The sequence below is a fragment of the Natator depressus genome, chromosome 15 (assembly GCF_965152275.1).
Source record: "Natator depressus isolate rNatDep1 chromosome 15, rNatDep2.hap1, whole genome shotgun sequence".
NCBI classification, from domain to species: domain Eukaryota; kingdom Metazoa; phylum Chordata; order Testudines; family Cheloniidae; genus Natator; species Natator depressus.
In genome coordinates, this window is record NC_134248.1 from 30,740,058 (window position 1) to 30,754,982 (window position 14,925).

Genomic DNA, 14,925 nt, shown 5'->3' on the forward strand with positions numbered 1-14,925 from the left:
TTTCCCTGTAGGATTCCAGACGTGTATGTAATTCCCAGTGCAAGAGTGAAGCTAAAACCAGAAAGAAATGATGGGTTACCCACACATTGAATTTGAAATCAGGAAGCATGATCTCATCAGCCAAGCAAGTTGCAGAAACATTTTTCTTGAGGGTTTTATCAGTGCAGTTGTTGCCTCATGGGAAACTCTTAATACATTTTTTGCATAGTTGATGAGATTGCTAGTCTAGTTTAAAAGGGTGACATCTGCTTGTATCTCTCACTCAACAGCACCTTTTAAACGCTAACTTAACCAACATGTGCTGTGTCGGAACAGGACTGTTAAAAAAAAATCCTACAGAAGAGCTGAAAATCCATCAGATCTACAAAGTCAAGTCACCTCTTTATTGTAAGAGTCACACTAAACATCTGTTAGCATGGGGAATCTTGACAATACTTACTATGTACAATGCTCCTGGCACAGAGCAGGATCCTTATTTAGCCATATCAATGAGACTCTGAAGAGAGGTTGGCACCCATGTCTTTTCTCCTTGTACAAACACAACGCCCCTGTCAATGTAAATCACAATTCGTCCAAATGTGTACAATTGTTTTCCTTCATGCCGCTTCCCGATCACAGGCATGAAGACGATATTGTGTTCTTCTGCTTTTGTTTGAATGAGGTCCTTAAAATTCATTGGCACAGAGCTAGCAGCCATGCCTATGCCCCGTTGGGCCATGTTCTCAGCCTCTCGCCGCTCCTGCATAGCTTCATACTGGAAGTCTTTCCTCCGCTCTGTGTGAGTGAGATAGGCAATGTTTTCCCGAGCACCTGGTTGCATGTAGCCACCTGTTTGGGAAAGAGTGAAATAGGTGAAGGCAAGGTTCCAATCCATTTTTGAACATGATACAATGATGAACCTAAACGCTGAATTTCAGGGATGCAGCATACACCCACTCCAGTGGGGCAGTCTTAAATGCTATTGTACATTTGTTACAGTATTTGATGCTAAAAAGATAGCAGGATATTCAGGTGAAACATTCTCTGATTCAATTCTATTGAACTATGACCAATGGAAGGATTTAAAACAATCCTTTGTCACTGAACCTCACTAGAGTGTACAGAACAGGTTGGACACGGACACTTGGAGGAAGCTGCTCCACTGCAATGCCATTAGAAATGGAGGGAATCTGGGCAAACATGCCATGCTACATCCAAACCCAAGCCCTGCAATCAGACCAGCTGTCTAGTAGCAGGTTAGAGTGACTGCTGAGAAGCCAGGCAGTTCAGTAGCCTTAAAGAGCTCAACATCAATCAGCAACTCCACACCCAAAGGGAGAGGCTTTATGTCACTTGGTGGCAGTTCTGAGTACTATGCTAGGAGTTTCTCAGAGTAGTTGAATTCCCAGGGTGGTGCAATGTACGCCTGTGGCTGTGTATCTGGTTCATCATTTTACTAAAGGAACAGAACGCAGCCATCAAAACGACTCTGTGGACTACCTTCTGTACTGTGCCATGGGCCCACAGCACTGTACAATAAAACTTTAAAAGAAGCAGGGTAAGAAGTCGATTCACTGCTGGGGCAGGACACACACAACAGGAAAGTAGGTTTAGGGGACAGTTTATTCCTCTCTCAAGTTTTGCACCTTTTATATGTTTGGTTCTCTCCCCACAATCCTGTAAGCTGCTAACAAGCTGTACTGCAGATATCAGAACTGCAGTCTAGCGCCACACACTTCTGAAACAGCAAGCAAAAGCATTTTTGCATGAGTGGTGGCAGGATCTATTGAAATTCCGGTTAGCAGGGGTTCTGACTGAATAGACACAGACAGACAGACACACCAGACTCAAGTACTGCTGTATTGGGAAGCACTACGTAGGATAGAAACGGTGAAGCCTTCGCAACAAGTTACTTACCGACATTGGAAGAGACAGCCCGGTTCATGATATCAAGAGCTTCATTAAATTTGTCCTTGATCGATGGATGTGCTAACACCTGGTCTGAGAACATAGACTTCCAACCAAGGTACCACTTGGTGATCTCTTCGTAATTGGGGCTATTACTTAGCCAGGAGCAGAGTACCTGCAAAGAAATCAAAAACCACACCTCAACTGGGTGGCACAAACATGGATCAAAGCCTCCCTGGTATCAACTAGTTTGGTTCTCAATTTGCTTATACTAACAAGAAGGGACTGTAAATCTGTGTCTGCTAAGGAAGCACAGTCTCCATCTGATGTACACGGAGCCATCACTAAGAAATGTCTGCATTTAACGTTCAAGCCATTTCTGCCATGCAGTATACACTGGGCAGGAGTTGGAATTCTGAGTTTAACAAATAAAATATTTCACTGGGCAATAGCCAGAGAGCCAAGTCCCTCACAGTCATTCACCACCACCTTATCATTGGCTTGTTCTTTAAAGCAAACAGTTCACTGGTTAGTCTCTTAACTACACACCTGCAGCCATTTGGGGAAGAAGTGTTTCTCCAGAAGTCCAACAAGGCTGGACACAGAGACCATCCCCTCCCAGTCGATCACCCAGTAAAATGCATCCATATGCTGCTGGTGAGGGTTAATGACGAGCTCATTGAGACACATCCCTGGGGAGAGAAGAGAGAAGTCAGAACTGGAACTGCTCTGCTGGCAGATTGGCTGCTATAAACTACAGGAAGTACGTCAACCTATTCAGCTAGCAGTCTAAGTGGTCAAAGAGGCCTTTAAGATGCTGCTTAACAGGTTTCAAACTCTTTAAATTGTCTGGTTAATCTGAATAGCTACAGAAGCCATCCTTGGCTCCAAAAAGTCAAGTATGCAAAATCTCTACTGGGTGCTACTCTCTGCTAGAAGCATACATCTTAAAACAGTACACTGAATTTTACTTTAGGCTAGAGAGACTTTAAACCAGTTTGGATGGCATCAGGGGGGTGTGTGACTCTCTGTTCTTTGGCTTGCCTCACCTAGTTTAGGCACAATGTTTTTGACCATGAAAGCCTCCCAAGATCCTGGTGTAAACACTTCTTTCCAGGGCTGAAGGATCAGTTTGGCTGAGGAGTCACTGGGGTGCCATTTCTGCAGTGCATTTGCCAACTTGTTTCGGATTGGAGAATATAATGGCTCTAATCGAGACTGCATCAGTGGAAGCCAGGGGTGAATCCAAGAGTGGATTGGGACAGTGTCGGTCAGAGGGTTCCAGTTTTCAACCTTGAAACAAACAAAAAAGTTACTGCAATAGAAATAAATCTATCCAGTGACTCCTAAGCAGCTGAGCCTCTCTCTGCCAAATGCACACAAAATTAGAGTGAAAGCATCCCACTGTTGTTAATGCTGTCCTGAGGCTCCAAAATGAAAAGGTTATCAAATATTCGCAATTCACTGTGGTTTGAACATTGGTTCAGAGCGTGGCTTCAGTGTAAATTGATCTCTCATCTTACCTCCTTCTGTAGCTTGGGGAAGATGAGCTGATCCAGAATATTATCCAATATCCAAACAGGAATAACATGCACCCAGCTGTCCAAGAAATCTACCATTGGGCCACAGTTTCTTGGCTGCCACTGTGTTATTATGTTTCTTACATACGGCATCCACATTTCCCACATGAGCCTGGAAAAATCAAAGTCAAGATTAAGCTACAGCCTAGTTTGTCTTTTATAGAGGACTTCAAGGAATTAAAAAGGCTACTTTGTTTACATTTCACACCTGGATTTTAACAGACACTTCAGCTCATTAAAGGGCATCATCTGGAAAGTGCATTTCCACCCACTCTTCTCCATCCCCAAGAGACTATTATTTGAGGGTGTTGCATTCAAGTACCATTGGTTTATTGGTTACCTGTGAAAAGCATCCGTTGCTAGGTCCTGTCCACTGTGCGATAACAACTGATCATTTTCTAAAAGCCTTTTCCACTTGGCTATAATTTCTGTGCCATACATACAGTCCTGAAAAGAAAAATGAGCCAGGGCAGCATTTACTTCTTTCATGATTGCCCATGAGCATGTAAAGCAATGGGGCGGTAATGTGCTGAGGGAGAGAGACCTTTTCCCTGCCTCCCCTCTGCCAGACAAACAGCAAGCTGGCAGCTGTGGCAGACCGTCTCCCGCCAGGGTATAACCCTGCAGTGGATTTAATATAAACGAAAGATACCAAGGCAAGGAGAAATAAGATTTTTAAAAGCTAAAGCTACATACTACAGATAGGATACTATACATTTTATCTATCACGTGCTAAATGGCACGACCTTCTGAACAGCACGCCCTTTAATTGCCAAGTCAGGCAGACTTCCCATGCAGTGAAAAGAAAGACTTGTCTTGTCATTTACTGTTTCTTCTGAGCACCACCAGCCCTCTGAAAATCAGGCACCTTGATAACGGGTCTCCAGGCAGGCACCCAAACATTGGGACTCCCACAATCTCCAGTCACTTTAGAAAATCTTGGCCTTCAGCTTTAGCGAGTACGGTCAGCAGCCTTCCTTTTATTAGCAGGTTAAGAGTACCCCCACATTTTGTATGCATACATTTACCGCAGCATACCATGAACAAAGATTTCCTATGGTCATTTAGTCAACTTTTCATCAAAGCAAACTACAAAAATCTTTTCAGTCCTGACTGATAAAATACTGAAGCCAAACCCAGCACTCACCTTGAGGGGATCCCAGTTCTTGAAGTAATCTTTCATGAGAGGAAAGACGATAGCTACTGCCAGGTCCACTCGATCGGACATCCTGTATTCCTCATAATACTTATCTTGGAGGGTCTCAAAAATCTTTGCACATTCATCCAAGGTAAGTGGATTGTCACAGTTGGGCTGCATTCGCCGCTCGCATTCCTCCACCAATTCCAGGACCTTACTGAGGTTGCTAATTGCTGTCTCCTCATGCGAGAGGACTTCAGACATCTTCTGTATCTCATGGGTCAGGTTGACAACCATGTCTCTCTCGTACTGCAGCTGCCGGTCGTTCTGGATGATCTCCTGCTCTGTGATGTCGATGAGAAGTTGCAAGTTGTGCTCCAGTTCTGGCAAGGCAAATGCTTGGGGCTTGGAGTCTTTGCCCAGTGGCTGCTGAGGATTGTCATCTGGGATGTTGTGCTTATGGCTGATTTGACTATAACTGTAATAAACCCTTTGTTCCCGGCCAGTCATGTCTATAACCTTCCAAGAAACAAAAACAAATAGGTCTAAACAGCCATAGTTCATATTAATATTAGAAGGAAACCCATTACCCAGGATTGAGAATGGAAGCTATCCTGATAATTCAGCAGCTTCCGGTTCTTATTAACATAACCAAGTTATTTGAGCGAGAAGACTAAAACTGGGGATGCAGCAGTTTGGGTCCCTCTCAAAAGCAATTGAACTCCATGCAGTTATAGCTTCGCTAAGAATTTGGAGTCACAGGAAATTAGGAGCTGGAGGCAGAAATAAGAGCAGAGAAAAGGTCTTTTCTATCTTCCTGTATCTGTAGAGAAAGGATGATGTTTTCCCCTCTACCATTTCACAAGACTGTAAATACAGGCTAATGAGAACCAAATTCTCAACCCTCTGCGTCTGGAGGAAAGTCTTAAGCAACTCTATTACCTCAAGAACTGTGATTTCAGACAAGCAGAAGTTCACTGGCTACACCAAGGACCAGTCCAGTCACTATCCCTCAGAGGGCTGAGATTTTGGTTCTCATTAGCCTGTCCATAACCAAAGCTTCTGACTCACCTCTGTTATGTTTGCCAACGATTCTTAAGTACCAGCAGAAACAGCACTTGTGCTAAGAGGAACAGCGAGACATTGCCACCTGGTCTGCAGATTTTCTGCTAAGTATCTTTGTTCTGCCTTGTGTGGATGATAATGAGGATGATGCACTTTAGGCAGATGCTGATTTCCCAGAGACTTAAACATATCATTGCTTTGGATATTGGTCTTACCTTAACTTGGGATAGTTCTTTTTGAGGAGCTGTGAGCTGCTTGCCAATCCTGCCCTTGGCCTTCAATTCTTCTACTGTCTTGTAGGCGTATTTGGGTTTTTTCTTGCCTCCATTAGGATCCTTCCTCCACTGACTGAGCTCTTTCTGAAATTCCTAAATAAAACGCCAAAGTCAGACCAGAGATGCAGGTTGCTGGCCAGCCATGCAAGTCTGTCACAGGATTCTTTACACAAGAATATTTCAGCTCAGGTCCCTTAAAGAATGCAGTACAGAAAAACAATGGGCAAAGATTAAAGCTGAATGGCAGGTTACTGGCTGAAATTCTGTGGTTGAGTCAAACATATTACAGATGGTCCTAACCAGTACATTTCTGGATCTTATTCCCAGGACAGAGGGAAAAAACACCTTCAAATGTTCCCCATTAGCCCAGCCAAACAAACAGACTTTACAGTCCTGGCGCATTAGCAAGTGAGATTCCAGCAGCAAGGGCAATGCCATTAGCATAGGTCTCTCTTTCAAGAGATAGGGAGAAAAAAAACACGACAAGAGGGATGGAATATGTAACTTCAGCTTCCTGCATGCAGCTGAGCTGAATGGCTTCCCCAACATGGGAGGATGCCCTGGTACTACAGCCTGTTTTCACACAACATTGCGATAGGGGTCTTCAACACAGAGTAAGCCCTTACCCCTGTGGAACAGACAGACTAAGAGTCATACCTCTTCAGCTTCTTCCTCGGAGTCAACAACAGGGAAGTCCTGCAAGGACTGACTGGTTCGTTCAGAGCCATATGCTCCCAAGGCCCCTTTGCCTTTCCTCTGCTTGGCCTCAATCGGATTGATGATACCTGGGGAGTTACAGAAGAGTCAGTGAATGTCAGCTAGGAAGGGGAATCTAACCATTTGAACAGGAAAAGCTGTAACTAGGTTACCATAGGAAAAAGAGTTATCAAACTGGCACAGATCATCCAGCCTGGCATTCTGTCTTCCGTAGTGCCAGTATTTTGCACAGTTACACATTGTTATTAGTAGCCCTAACGTTTTCAGGCACTTTTAAAAACCTGCTGTAGCCATGTTCCTCTGACCGCCGATGCTAACGAATTCTAAACACTGCACAAAATAGCATTTCCTTTGATTGGTTCCAAGTTGACTGCCTTTTAATTTAATCTCCCTCCTATTGTCTCCTTCTCATGCTAAATAATCAGAGATTGTGCAGTCTCCCACCATACATCAATTTTATCTAATTACTGCTGCAATTATTTAAAACTAATACAACTGGATTTGATCTTGAAGATCCAACTTGTCTGAAGGAGAGGTGGGCAAACAAGACCCAAGTTTGCAGTTTCCTTACAGAATCCCCATCTCAGGCCCATACTCTTGGGGAACACACAGTACCTTGAGCGTTCTTTCCAAGCCCTCTACCAGGGACATAACCCATTTTCTGAAGAAGCTTCTGCCCTATTCCCTTGGTGTGTCTCTCCCAGCTGCCAAAGTCCATGAAAGATTTGGTCCCTCCTATAAATCCTTTCTGGCTGGGTTTGAAATTGCCACCCTGTTAAAAAAAAAAGAAAAGAAAAGAAACCAATACCAGATAAGTGGTATAATCACCAAGCTCCTGGCCATCTGTCTCAAGATGAGACCTCACCAGCCTGCACTCTGTGCTGCTCTTCTAACTATCTGTGAGGGAAAGTCCCTTAGGCTCACTGCTAGAGTTGAGGGTTTGTAGCCCTGTTCCCATTATGGGCTGATCTATAAGGCTCTATCATGGGTGGAAATAAATTGGTTCCTGATATTTTGCATCTGAACAGTTGAAAAATGGATTTTTATTTTTAATCCATTTAATTGGTAATTTGCTTATGCTAGTCACATTTAGCACTGTGAAAAGAAATAATTGCAAAAATATTTAATTGATGGGTGGAAGCAAAACCTGGACATTCATGTACTTCAACCTCATTCATCTCAAAATGAGTATCAATGAAGGGAAGGGGCTTAAGAGGCCTGGGGAGGAGTGAAGCTCCCAAGAACATACGCAATCCATCAAACTACACAAAGAAAACCTAAGGGAAACTCCTCCTTCCACTGCAAACCAGTATCACAAGTGGCTCTGTGATCTTACTCAGCCACTGTTCTCCCTTCTCAGCTGCTGTATTACTGAGCCAGTACCTAGACCATACCGTGGCTGGCACTTTGTAAATAACTTAAATAGGTCTGGTACTTTTATGAATAACTCACTGTTTTTAACTTCTTTGGTACAAACTCTTTAGGGAATTCTTCCTGCTTAACGGGCTTTTCATCCTCATCTGAATCTTCTTCTATCACTTCCTCAGCTGCAGCTTTCCTTAGTCCCGCACTGATGAAATTAACCGGGGCTGAGTAGTCCCGAGAGCTGCACAAAAAAGGGATTTCACAGTCATGAACAGCTGTTGTAATACTGTTCCATTGAATCAGAACTTGAAGTGCACACACACAGAAACACCTTGATGCAGTTTTTCCTGATTTTAAAATAAACGCAGTGTTAAGAAATAGCCTTAAATGCTGTTAAATTCAAACTTCTGATATTTCAGTTATGGAAAAGGTTGGTTTTGCGTGCGCGCGCAAGGCTCTCTCTATTGAGTTGTAACCTAGCCCACTGGTGATCTCCCTCACAAACCTCTTACTAACTGGGCAATAAGGAAACAAATCTTGGAACCAAACTATATATGAAGAATTCAGTCCATTTGATAACACACTGAACTAAATATTAACCTCTCCCCTCTTCACACAGATACCCTCCAAAGCCATTACAATCTCAAACTGGCCACAGTAGCACAGTTTCCTAGAGAGCTTTGCCTTCTGAATCAGGCTCTATGCATCAAGTGACTGAGTTACAGTCATAGAAAAACTTACAAAATCAAATATCCTATAGAACTTATAAAGGAGTTCCCCTAGTAGTTCTTTGCAGACTGACAGAGAAAAGAACCGAAGTAAAAGTGAGAAATCTATTGGTACTACACAAAGGAATCAGTATCTCATTTGGACGGTTATTGTAGCTTATCAGCTACGCTAACAACAAAGAGAAGATTCTGTCTGTTCACAGTACTGCCAGAGTTTGCAGGGCACTGGGAACTGCCCGTACCGTTTGCCTCCAAAGCTGGGCCTCTCGTCGTCCGAGTCATGCTCAGCCCACACGCCATAGGTGGCCTCCTCCTTGGTCTGCCAGTGGCGCTGCCGGTTGGGGTTGAACTCGTTCTGCAGGTCCCAGTCCGTGATTTCAAATTTCTCCATCTCCACATCACCATCGTCATCTTTGCCGTAGAGATGGGACATCGACATGATGGCCTAGGAGAGAGAGCAACAGGCCGGGAGAGTCAGAGCGAGCAGCTGCTCACAGGGTGGGGGTCCAGAGAGAGGTGGCAACAACCGGGGTGGGCACGGCCGGCGTGAGGCGGACACTCTAGGGGGGCAGGGCACAGCCGGCGTAACACGGGAGTGAGGGGGGCGGGGCAGGGCCGGGCTGGGCGTGAGGCGCTGACAGCGGGGCGGGGGGCAGGGCCGCGAGGCGGTGACAGCGGGGGGGAGACAGGGCCGGCGTGAGGCGGTGACGGGGGGAGGGGGTGGCAGGGCCGGGCGTTAAACGGGAGTGAGGCGGTGACAGCGGGGGGGGGGGCAGGGCCGGCGTGAGGCGGTGATGGGGGGGAGTGAGGGGGGCCGGGCCGGGCCGGGCCGGCGTTAAACGGGAGTGAGGGGGTCGGGGCAGGGCCGGGCGGGGCGTGAGGCGGTGACAGCGGGGGGGGGGGACAGGGCCGGGCGGAGCGTGAGGCGGTGACAGCGGGGCGGGGCGCTCGTGACGCCCCGTTACGAGCAGGGGCCGCGGGGGGACAAGGGGCCCTTGCAGGGGGCAGCGCGAGGACAGACCACCAGCGGGAGGGGGAGGGACGCGGAAAGGGACCGCGCCTACCCCGAGGGCGGGCTCCGCCCGCGGTGACACGGGCCTCGGACGAGTCCGGTTCGGGCCCGCCGGCACTCGGCCCCGACGCTCCAAAGCGACCCGCGCTGCTGACCCGGAAATAGGAAGCGGCGGCCTTTACTTCCGGGCCGCGCAGCGACTGCGCCTGCCCAAGCCACGCCCCTGACCATAGAGACACGGCGGCAGAGTGGCCCACACAGCGGCCCGTCATGGCCTCGCCTCTCTATGGTAGTGGTTGACTGCGGCGGGAGGCGGAGCAGCCTGGCCCAGGGCCCCGCACCTGGCCCCTGCCCTGCCCCCAGGGACCCAGGCCTCTCACGCCCCAGCAAGGGGGTTGCCAGGCCCCATGGGCAGCCAGGGGCACCCGGCCACCGCACGTGGTCTCGCACCCATAGGCCTGGGGGGCACCCGGCTGCTCCCCAGGGTGGGGCACCCAGGCACTGCACCCCCCAATACCCCCCCCCCCGAGTGCCCCCACCCTTGGTCCCACAGGCCCAGCTCCCCCCACAGGCATCCAGCAACCCGGCTGGGCCCTGCCAGCCCGGCAGCCCCCTCCAGGCCCATGCCCTCGGCTCGCCCCCAGCCATGCTCCCAGGACGGGGGGACCCCAGGAGAGCGAGCAGCCGTACGGGGGCTTGGTCCCGCACGCCTAGGACACATTCTTCTGCACTGGACACCACTCGCATCACGGGAAATAAAGCAGACTGAGCCACGCCGGAAACAGAACAGCCTCATATATTAACTCTGCAATAGATTCTGTACGTTACGAGTGAAGGAATGAGAGAAGGCAGGTCTCCGATTGTCACTTGTACAACAAAGGCTCGACGCGGTTATTACACCTATTTCTGGTTTCAAATTAGAGAACAAAATTACAAGACAATTTTAATGTAACTTTAAAAAGTCCTCAAGTAACTGAATATAAAATCTCTTTCCAATGCACTTCGAAGGTTCAGTCAGAAAATTCATTTCCACAGATTTTTCTCTTTACCACAGAGTGTTCAGAAAAGGTAGACAACTGGTACTTGAAGTGTGAAATGTTTGACCTTTGCAAATAAATGCAAATACATTCCTTGTACAGCAGTCACGTTTTGGCAATATTATTAGCAAGCAATATGCTTGGATAACAGATTTCCACTTTTGCATTTGCAAATTCCTTCTCTGCTGGGCAATGAAAGGACACTTGCAACATCCTGCGGGGGGGAAGAAAGGTATTTTAGTCAAAGGGATGAGCTATATACCTAATACAGCAAATCTATGATCATTTGTACCCAGGGCTCTTACAAATGACTTTGTGAGAGACATACAAACTCCCAATCAGGAACCAAGACTGGTGCTACATCTACACGGCAGAGCCTACTCCCTCAGTGTAGATGCACCGTATACTGACAGGAGGAGCGCCGCCATTGTAGGAACACCTCAAACTGCTGCTTCTGTTGTCAGCATAGCTCCGTTTCTGAGGGGGGAGGGTTTCAAACCCCTGACTGACAGCACTATGCCAGCATAAGCTGTAAGTGTAGACCAGGCCTAATATACCCTCTGTTCCTGTTCAATGCTTTTGTCGTCTTTATCACAATCATTATCAATGTGATGTTCATTTGTGTCTCAAACTCAGAACAAGACAACATTTCCAATTCAATGGACATTCTAAATGTCAGGCCATGTCTACACTAGCACTTATGTCACCACTGTTGTCGCTGAGGGGAGTGAAAAAATAACACACACCCCCCCCCCGAGTAACATATTTTGATGGCATAAGTGCTCACGTGCACAGCACTACGTAGATGGGAGACGCTCTCCCCCCAGCACAGCTATCGCCGCTTGTTGAGCGGGTTTTACTATGCCGACCGGAGAGCTCTCTCCCATCAGCATAACACGGCTACACGAGCGCTCGTACAGCGGCAAAGCGGAATTGGTACAGCCGTGCTGCTGTCAACTTGTAAGTGTAGAGATGGCCTTAGATTTTACAAGTGCTCACAACTGTGTTTACAAGACAGCGTAGGGATTATTGTGTAAAAACAGACCTTTAAGCTTTGTTTCAGGGGAAGAGGGGAAAGCAAGAACTACAGGGGTGTTCTGTTTGTTTTGTTTTTTAATTAAAAACTAGTCTGACTTTTTTTTTTTTTTAATTAATCAATCCATGGAGGTCAATGGCACATCCTAGAGGGTTATCGGAGCTTCTCCTTCTGCAACACAGAACTACTGCTCAGTTCATTTGGACATTTCCATGTTCTCAGCAAAGCTACAGGCTGGTGATGTTACCGAGTAGTTCATTTACACTTTGGGCAAATAAACCTGTTTTCACAGGAAACGCAAGAAGTCACGTTTTGAAACCCATCTGGCAGAGTACCAGCATTATTCTGACAAATGGGACATGGAGTTGATATGTCTCAGGAGCACACCTAGAGCAACAGGCACTAGAAATTATGCAGGCAAAACCCCAGGCCCAGAGCAATGCAAATAGATCTGCAGGATTTCCAACTAAAGCACAAGTACCTACCTGGAAATCATTAATTTTCAGTGAGAAGCAGATGTATTCTGAGTCACCTAAAATAATCCAAGAAAAGCAATGATTAGTATGAAGTCACATTCAAAACCCAAACTCTCCCATCGCACTTCTGAGAGTGAGCTGATTAAGGCTCAGTCCAGAGACAGAGGCAATGCTGTAACCTAAGTGGCTGAGTGTGCACTTTTGCCAGGAGATCGCCACCTCTCCTGTGATATGTTGGCTTCCCCAGTGACCCAGATCTTCATCACTGCAATGCATTCTACATGGGACTAAACCGGACAGCCATTCAGTACCTGCAGCTGGTGGTTCCTGCAGGGAGCACAATTACACCCATCCACGGCAGGCTGCACTAGTTTCTGAATCTGGCAATTCAAAGCAATCATTTTCACTTGTGAATCTCTAAATGCTTTTAATGCTGGCTACCTGAGAGGTGCCTTTCTCCTCACATACTACTGTGACAGCCGAAATCACTGCTTACTTTAACAGTTCCCATATTAAACAGGCAGAGTCTTGGTTTCCCACGCCCCTTACTTGGACACAGCCCTAGTGTGTTGACCATTAGGCTATCATGTGTCATAAGAACATGAGAATGGCTGTGCTGGGTCAGACCAATGGTCTTTCTAGGCCAGTATTCAGTATTCTGACAGTGGCCAATGCCAGGTGCTTCAGAGGGAATGAACAGAACAGGGTAATTTATCAAGTGATCTATCCCATTGTCCAGGCCCAGCTTCTGGCAGTGACAGGCTTAGGGACACACACAGCATGGGGTTGTGTCCCTGACCACCTCTGCTAACAGCACCTATCCGCCAGGAACTTGTCTAATTTTTTTTTTAAACCCAGTTTTACTTTTGGCCTGCACAACATCCGCTGGCAACAAGTTCCACAGTTGTGCATTGTGTGAAAAAGTCCTTCCTTATATTGTTGTGTCCTATCTATTTAGGCAGTATTTTCTAGGGGGATAGAGGAAAGGGTTTAAAGTTCTTTGACCCTCACCTTTAGTGCCAGTGTGATTGCACCAAATTGTAAAGTGCTTCCTGACTGTACACCCGTGCAAAGGGAGCAGTTTGATTAGTGACACATGAAACAGTTATACACTGAGAGGACGATCAGAACCAGAAGCCATGTTCTGGAACATTTACACTCTCTAGATTAGACACCCCTCCCCCCCGCTTCCCACTCCACACATGGCAAGACGCAGAACAGCAGTTCAAGAGTCAGGGGCCTCAGGGAGGAGAGCGTGTCCGGAGGGACTAGAGACAGCGCCAGTGTTTGTATCAGATGAATGCACAGACACCCCACAGAAAGCAAGAAGCCAAGAGTGAGAGAAAATAACGTTAGCAGGAAGGAGGGGCGGGCATGAATGTATGCAGGGCTTGGATAGTGATGACCAGCAGCTAAAATTTCATACAACCAGACAGGACACCAGTGAAAGGATGCAGGGTTGGCGTGACATGATGAGCATGACGGGAGAGGAACAACTGTGCAGTGGAGATCTGGATGGACTAAAGCAGGAGATGCAAGTGAGTCAGGTATCCCAAGGACAGAGCTGCTGCCCAACTCTGTGCACTCATGTGAGGGACCAGACATGCCACGAATCCATCCAAAATAAAGGTATAACCTGGAGAAGTCACTGGGCTCTCACCTGAAGTCGCCCTTTCAGATTGGCTGGTGTTTTAAAATCCCCCTTCATAACCTATGGAAGGAATGAAACCAGAGTGACTCCACTTTGTACAGACTAACTGATGCTTAAGCAGCCCTTCTGCCCCATTAGCTGCCTGGCATGTCATAGAGTGTCTGAACCAGAAGCAAACCTCAAAGGCCTGAGCAATAACCTGGCGTATGCATCGTGCGTGAAGTGATTTTGTTCTGCCCTCCTGGGCAGATCGCTAGTGCTGTGGGCCGAGGTACAATTTCAGCACAGAGATGGCGTTTGGCATCGGACGGTCGCTGCGGTGCAGTCCTCAGGACTTCTGCTAAAAGTGGTTTCTCTGGGCTGCCCTGCACTCCCTCCCTTCTCACGCAAGGGGGAATTTTTTAAAAACTGCATTAAGAAGGGATCTTTTGTACAATGACCATTTTCCACGTTCACAAAAACTGAAGGGCTCCACTTTACTCAGGAATCCTGCAGGGTCTGGATCCTGGGAGAGCCTCTCATCCCACTTTCCACTGCTGTTAACATGGCTTGCAGGGACTGGAACAGTCCTCAAAGCCAGAGCCACAATCAGAGCAGCCAATCAAGCCAGCTTCAGGGGCTGGTATTTCAATGCATCATGCACACAGATGGTACCAAACCTCCTAGATCATGAAAACAGAGTCTGCCCTTGGTTCTGTGCATATCATAACAGGACCCCATTCATGACTGTGGCCTCTGGGTATTACTGCAATAAACCATCAGCACCACCTCATAGCAGCTCCCTGAGCTAGTTCTCCTCGTGCAGGACTTGCCTGGTCCTCCTGGAGTCCTGCCTTTGAGGGGAGGAGAGTTTGACCTGGGCCCAAGCAGAAACAAGGACATGAGGAGACATCCCTCCATTTAGTAACCAGCTCGTGGCTCTGCAGCACCCCCTAGCAGGGGCTGTAATTTCCAGAGC

At 47.3% G+C, this 14,925-nt stretch overlaps 2 protein-coding genes across 10 annotated transcripts in view; both read right to left on the bottom strand.

Moving 5' to 3' along the window:
• Positions 1-396: 396 nt before the first annotated feature.
• Positions 397-9,931, bottom strand: TFIP11 (tuftelin interacting protein 11). Its single transcript, XM_074972859.1, has 13 exons — positions 9,820-9,931; positions 8,998-9,200; positions 8,115-8,268; positions 7,278-7,434; positions 6,603-6,730; positions 5,886-6,038; positions 4,615-5,124; positions 3,808-3,914; positions 3,411-3,579; positions 2,937-3,180; positions 2,437-2,579; positions 1,897-2,062; positions 397-828 (listed from the first exon to the last, which is right to left on the bottom strand). Exons 2-13 carry the CDS (start codon positions 9,192-9,194, stop codon positions 473-475), a joined length of 2,484 nt encoding a protein of 827 aa, XP_074828960.1. The 5' UTR covers positions 9,195-9,200; positions 9,820-9,931; the 3' UTR covers positions 397-472.
• Positions 9,932-10,558: 627 nt separating this feature from the next.
• The window catches only part of TPST2 (tyrosylprotein sulfotransferase 2), a 39,194-nt gene continuing 34,827 nt past the window's right edge, over positions 10,559-14,925 (bottom strand). For all 9 annotated transcript variants that reach the window (XM_074972572.1, XM_074972576.1, XM_074972579.1 and 6 more), the window contains 3 exons: positions 13,977-14,027; positions 12,326-12,372; positions 10,559-11,018 (listed from right to left, as the gene is read on the bottom strand). In XM_074972572.1, the coding sequence (XP_074828673.1) occupies positions 12,343-12,372; positions 13,977-14,027 (81 nt within the window). In that variant the 3' untranslated portion in view covers positions 10,559-11,018; positions 12,326-12,342. The remainder of the gene's footprint in view (positions 11,019-12,325; positions 12,373-13,976; positions 14,028-14,925) is intronic.

Bases quoted from the DNA above. Each gene is read 5' to 3' on its own strand.
- TFIP11 (XM_074972859.1), bottom strand. From the start codon at position 9,194: ATGTCGATGTCCCATCTCTACGGCAAAGATGACGATGGTGATGTGGAG. The intron at 3,915-4,614 runs GTGAGTGCTGGG...TTTTCTTTTCAG, and splicing joins AGAACTGGGATCCCCTCAAG to GACTGTATGTATGGCACAGA. The intron at 2,580-2,936 runs GTGAGGCAAGCC...TTCTCTCCCCAG, and splicing joins AAACATTGTGCCTAAACTAG to GGATGTGTCTCAATGAGCTC.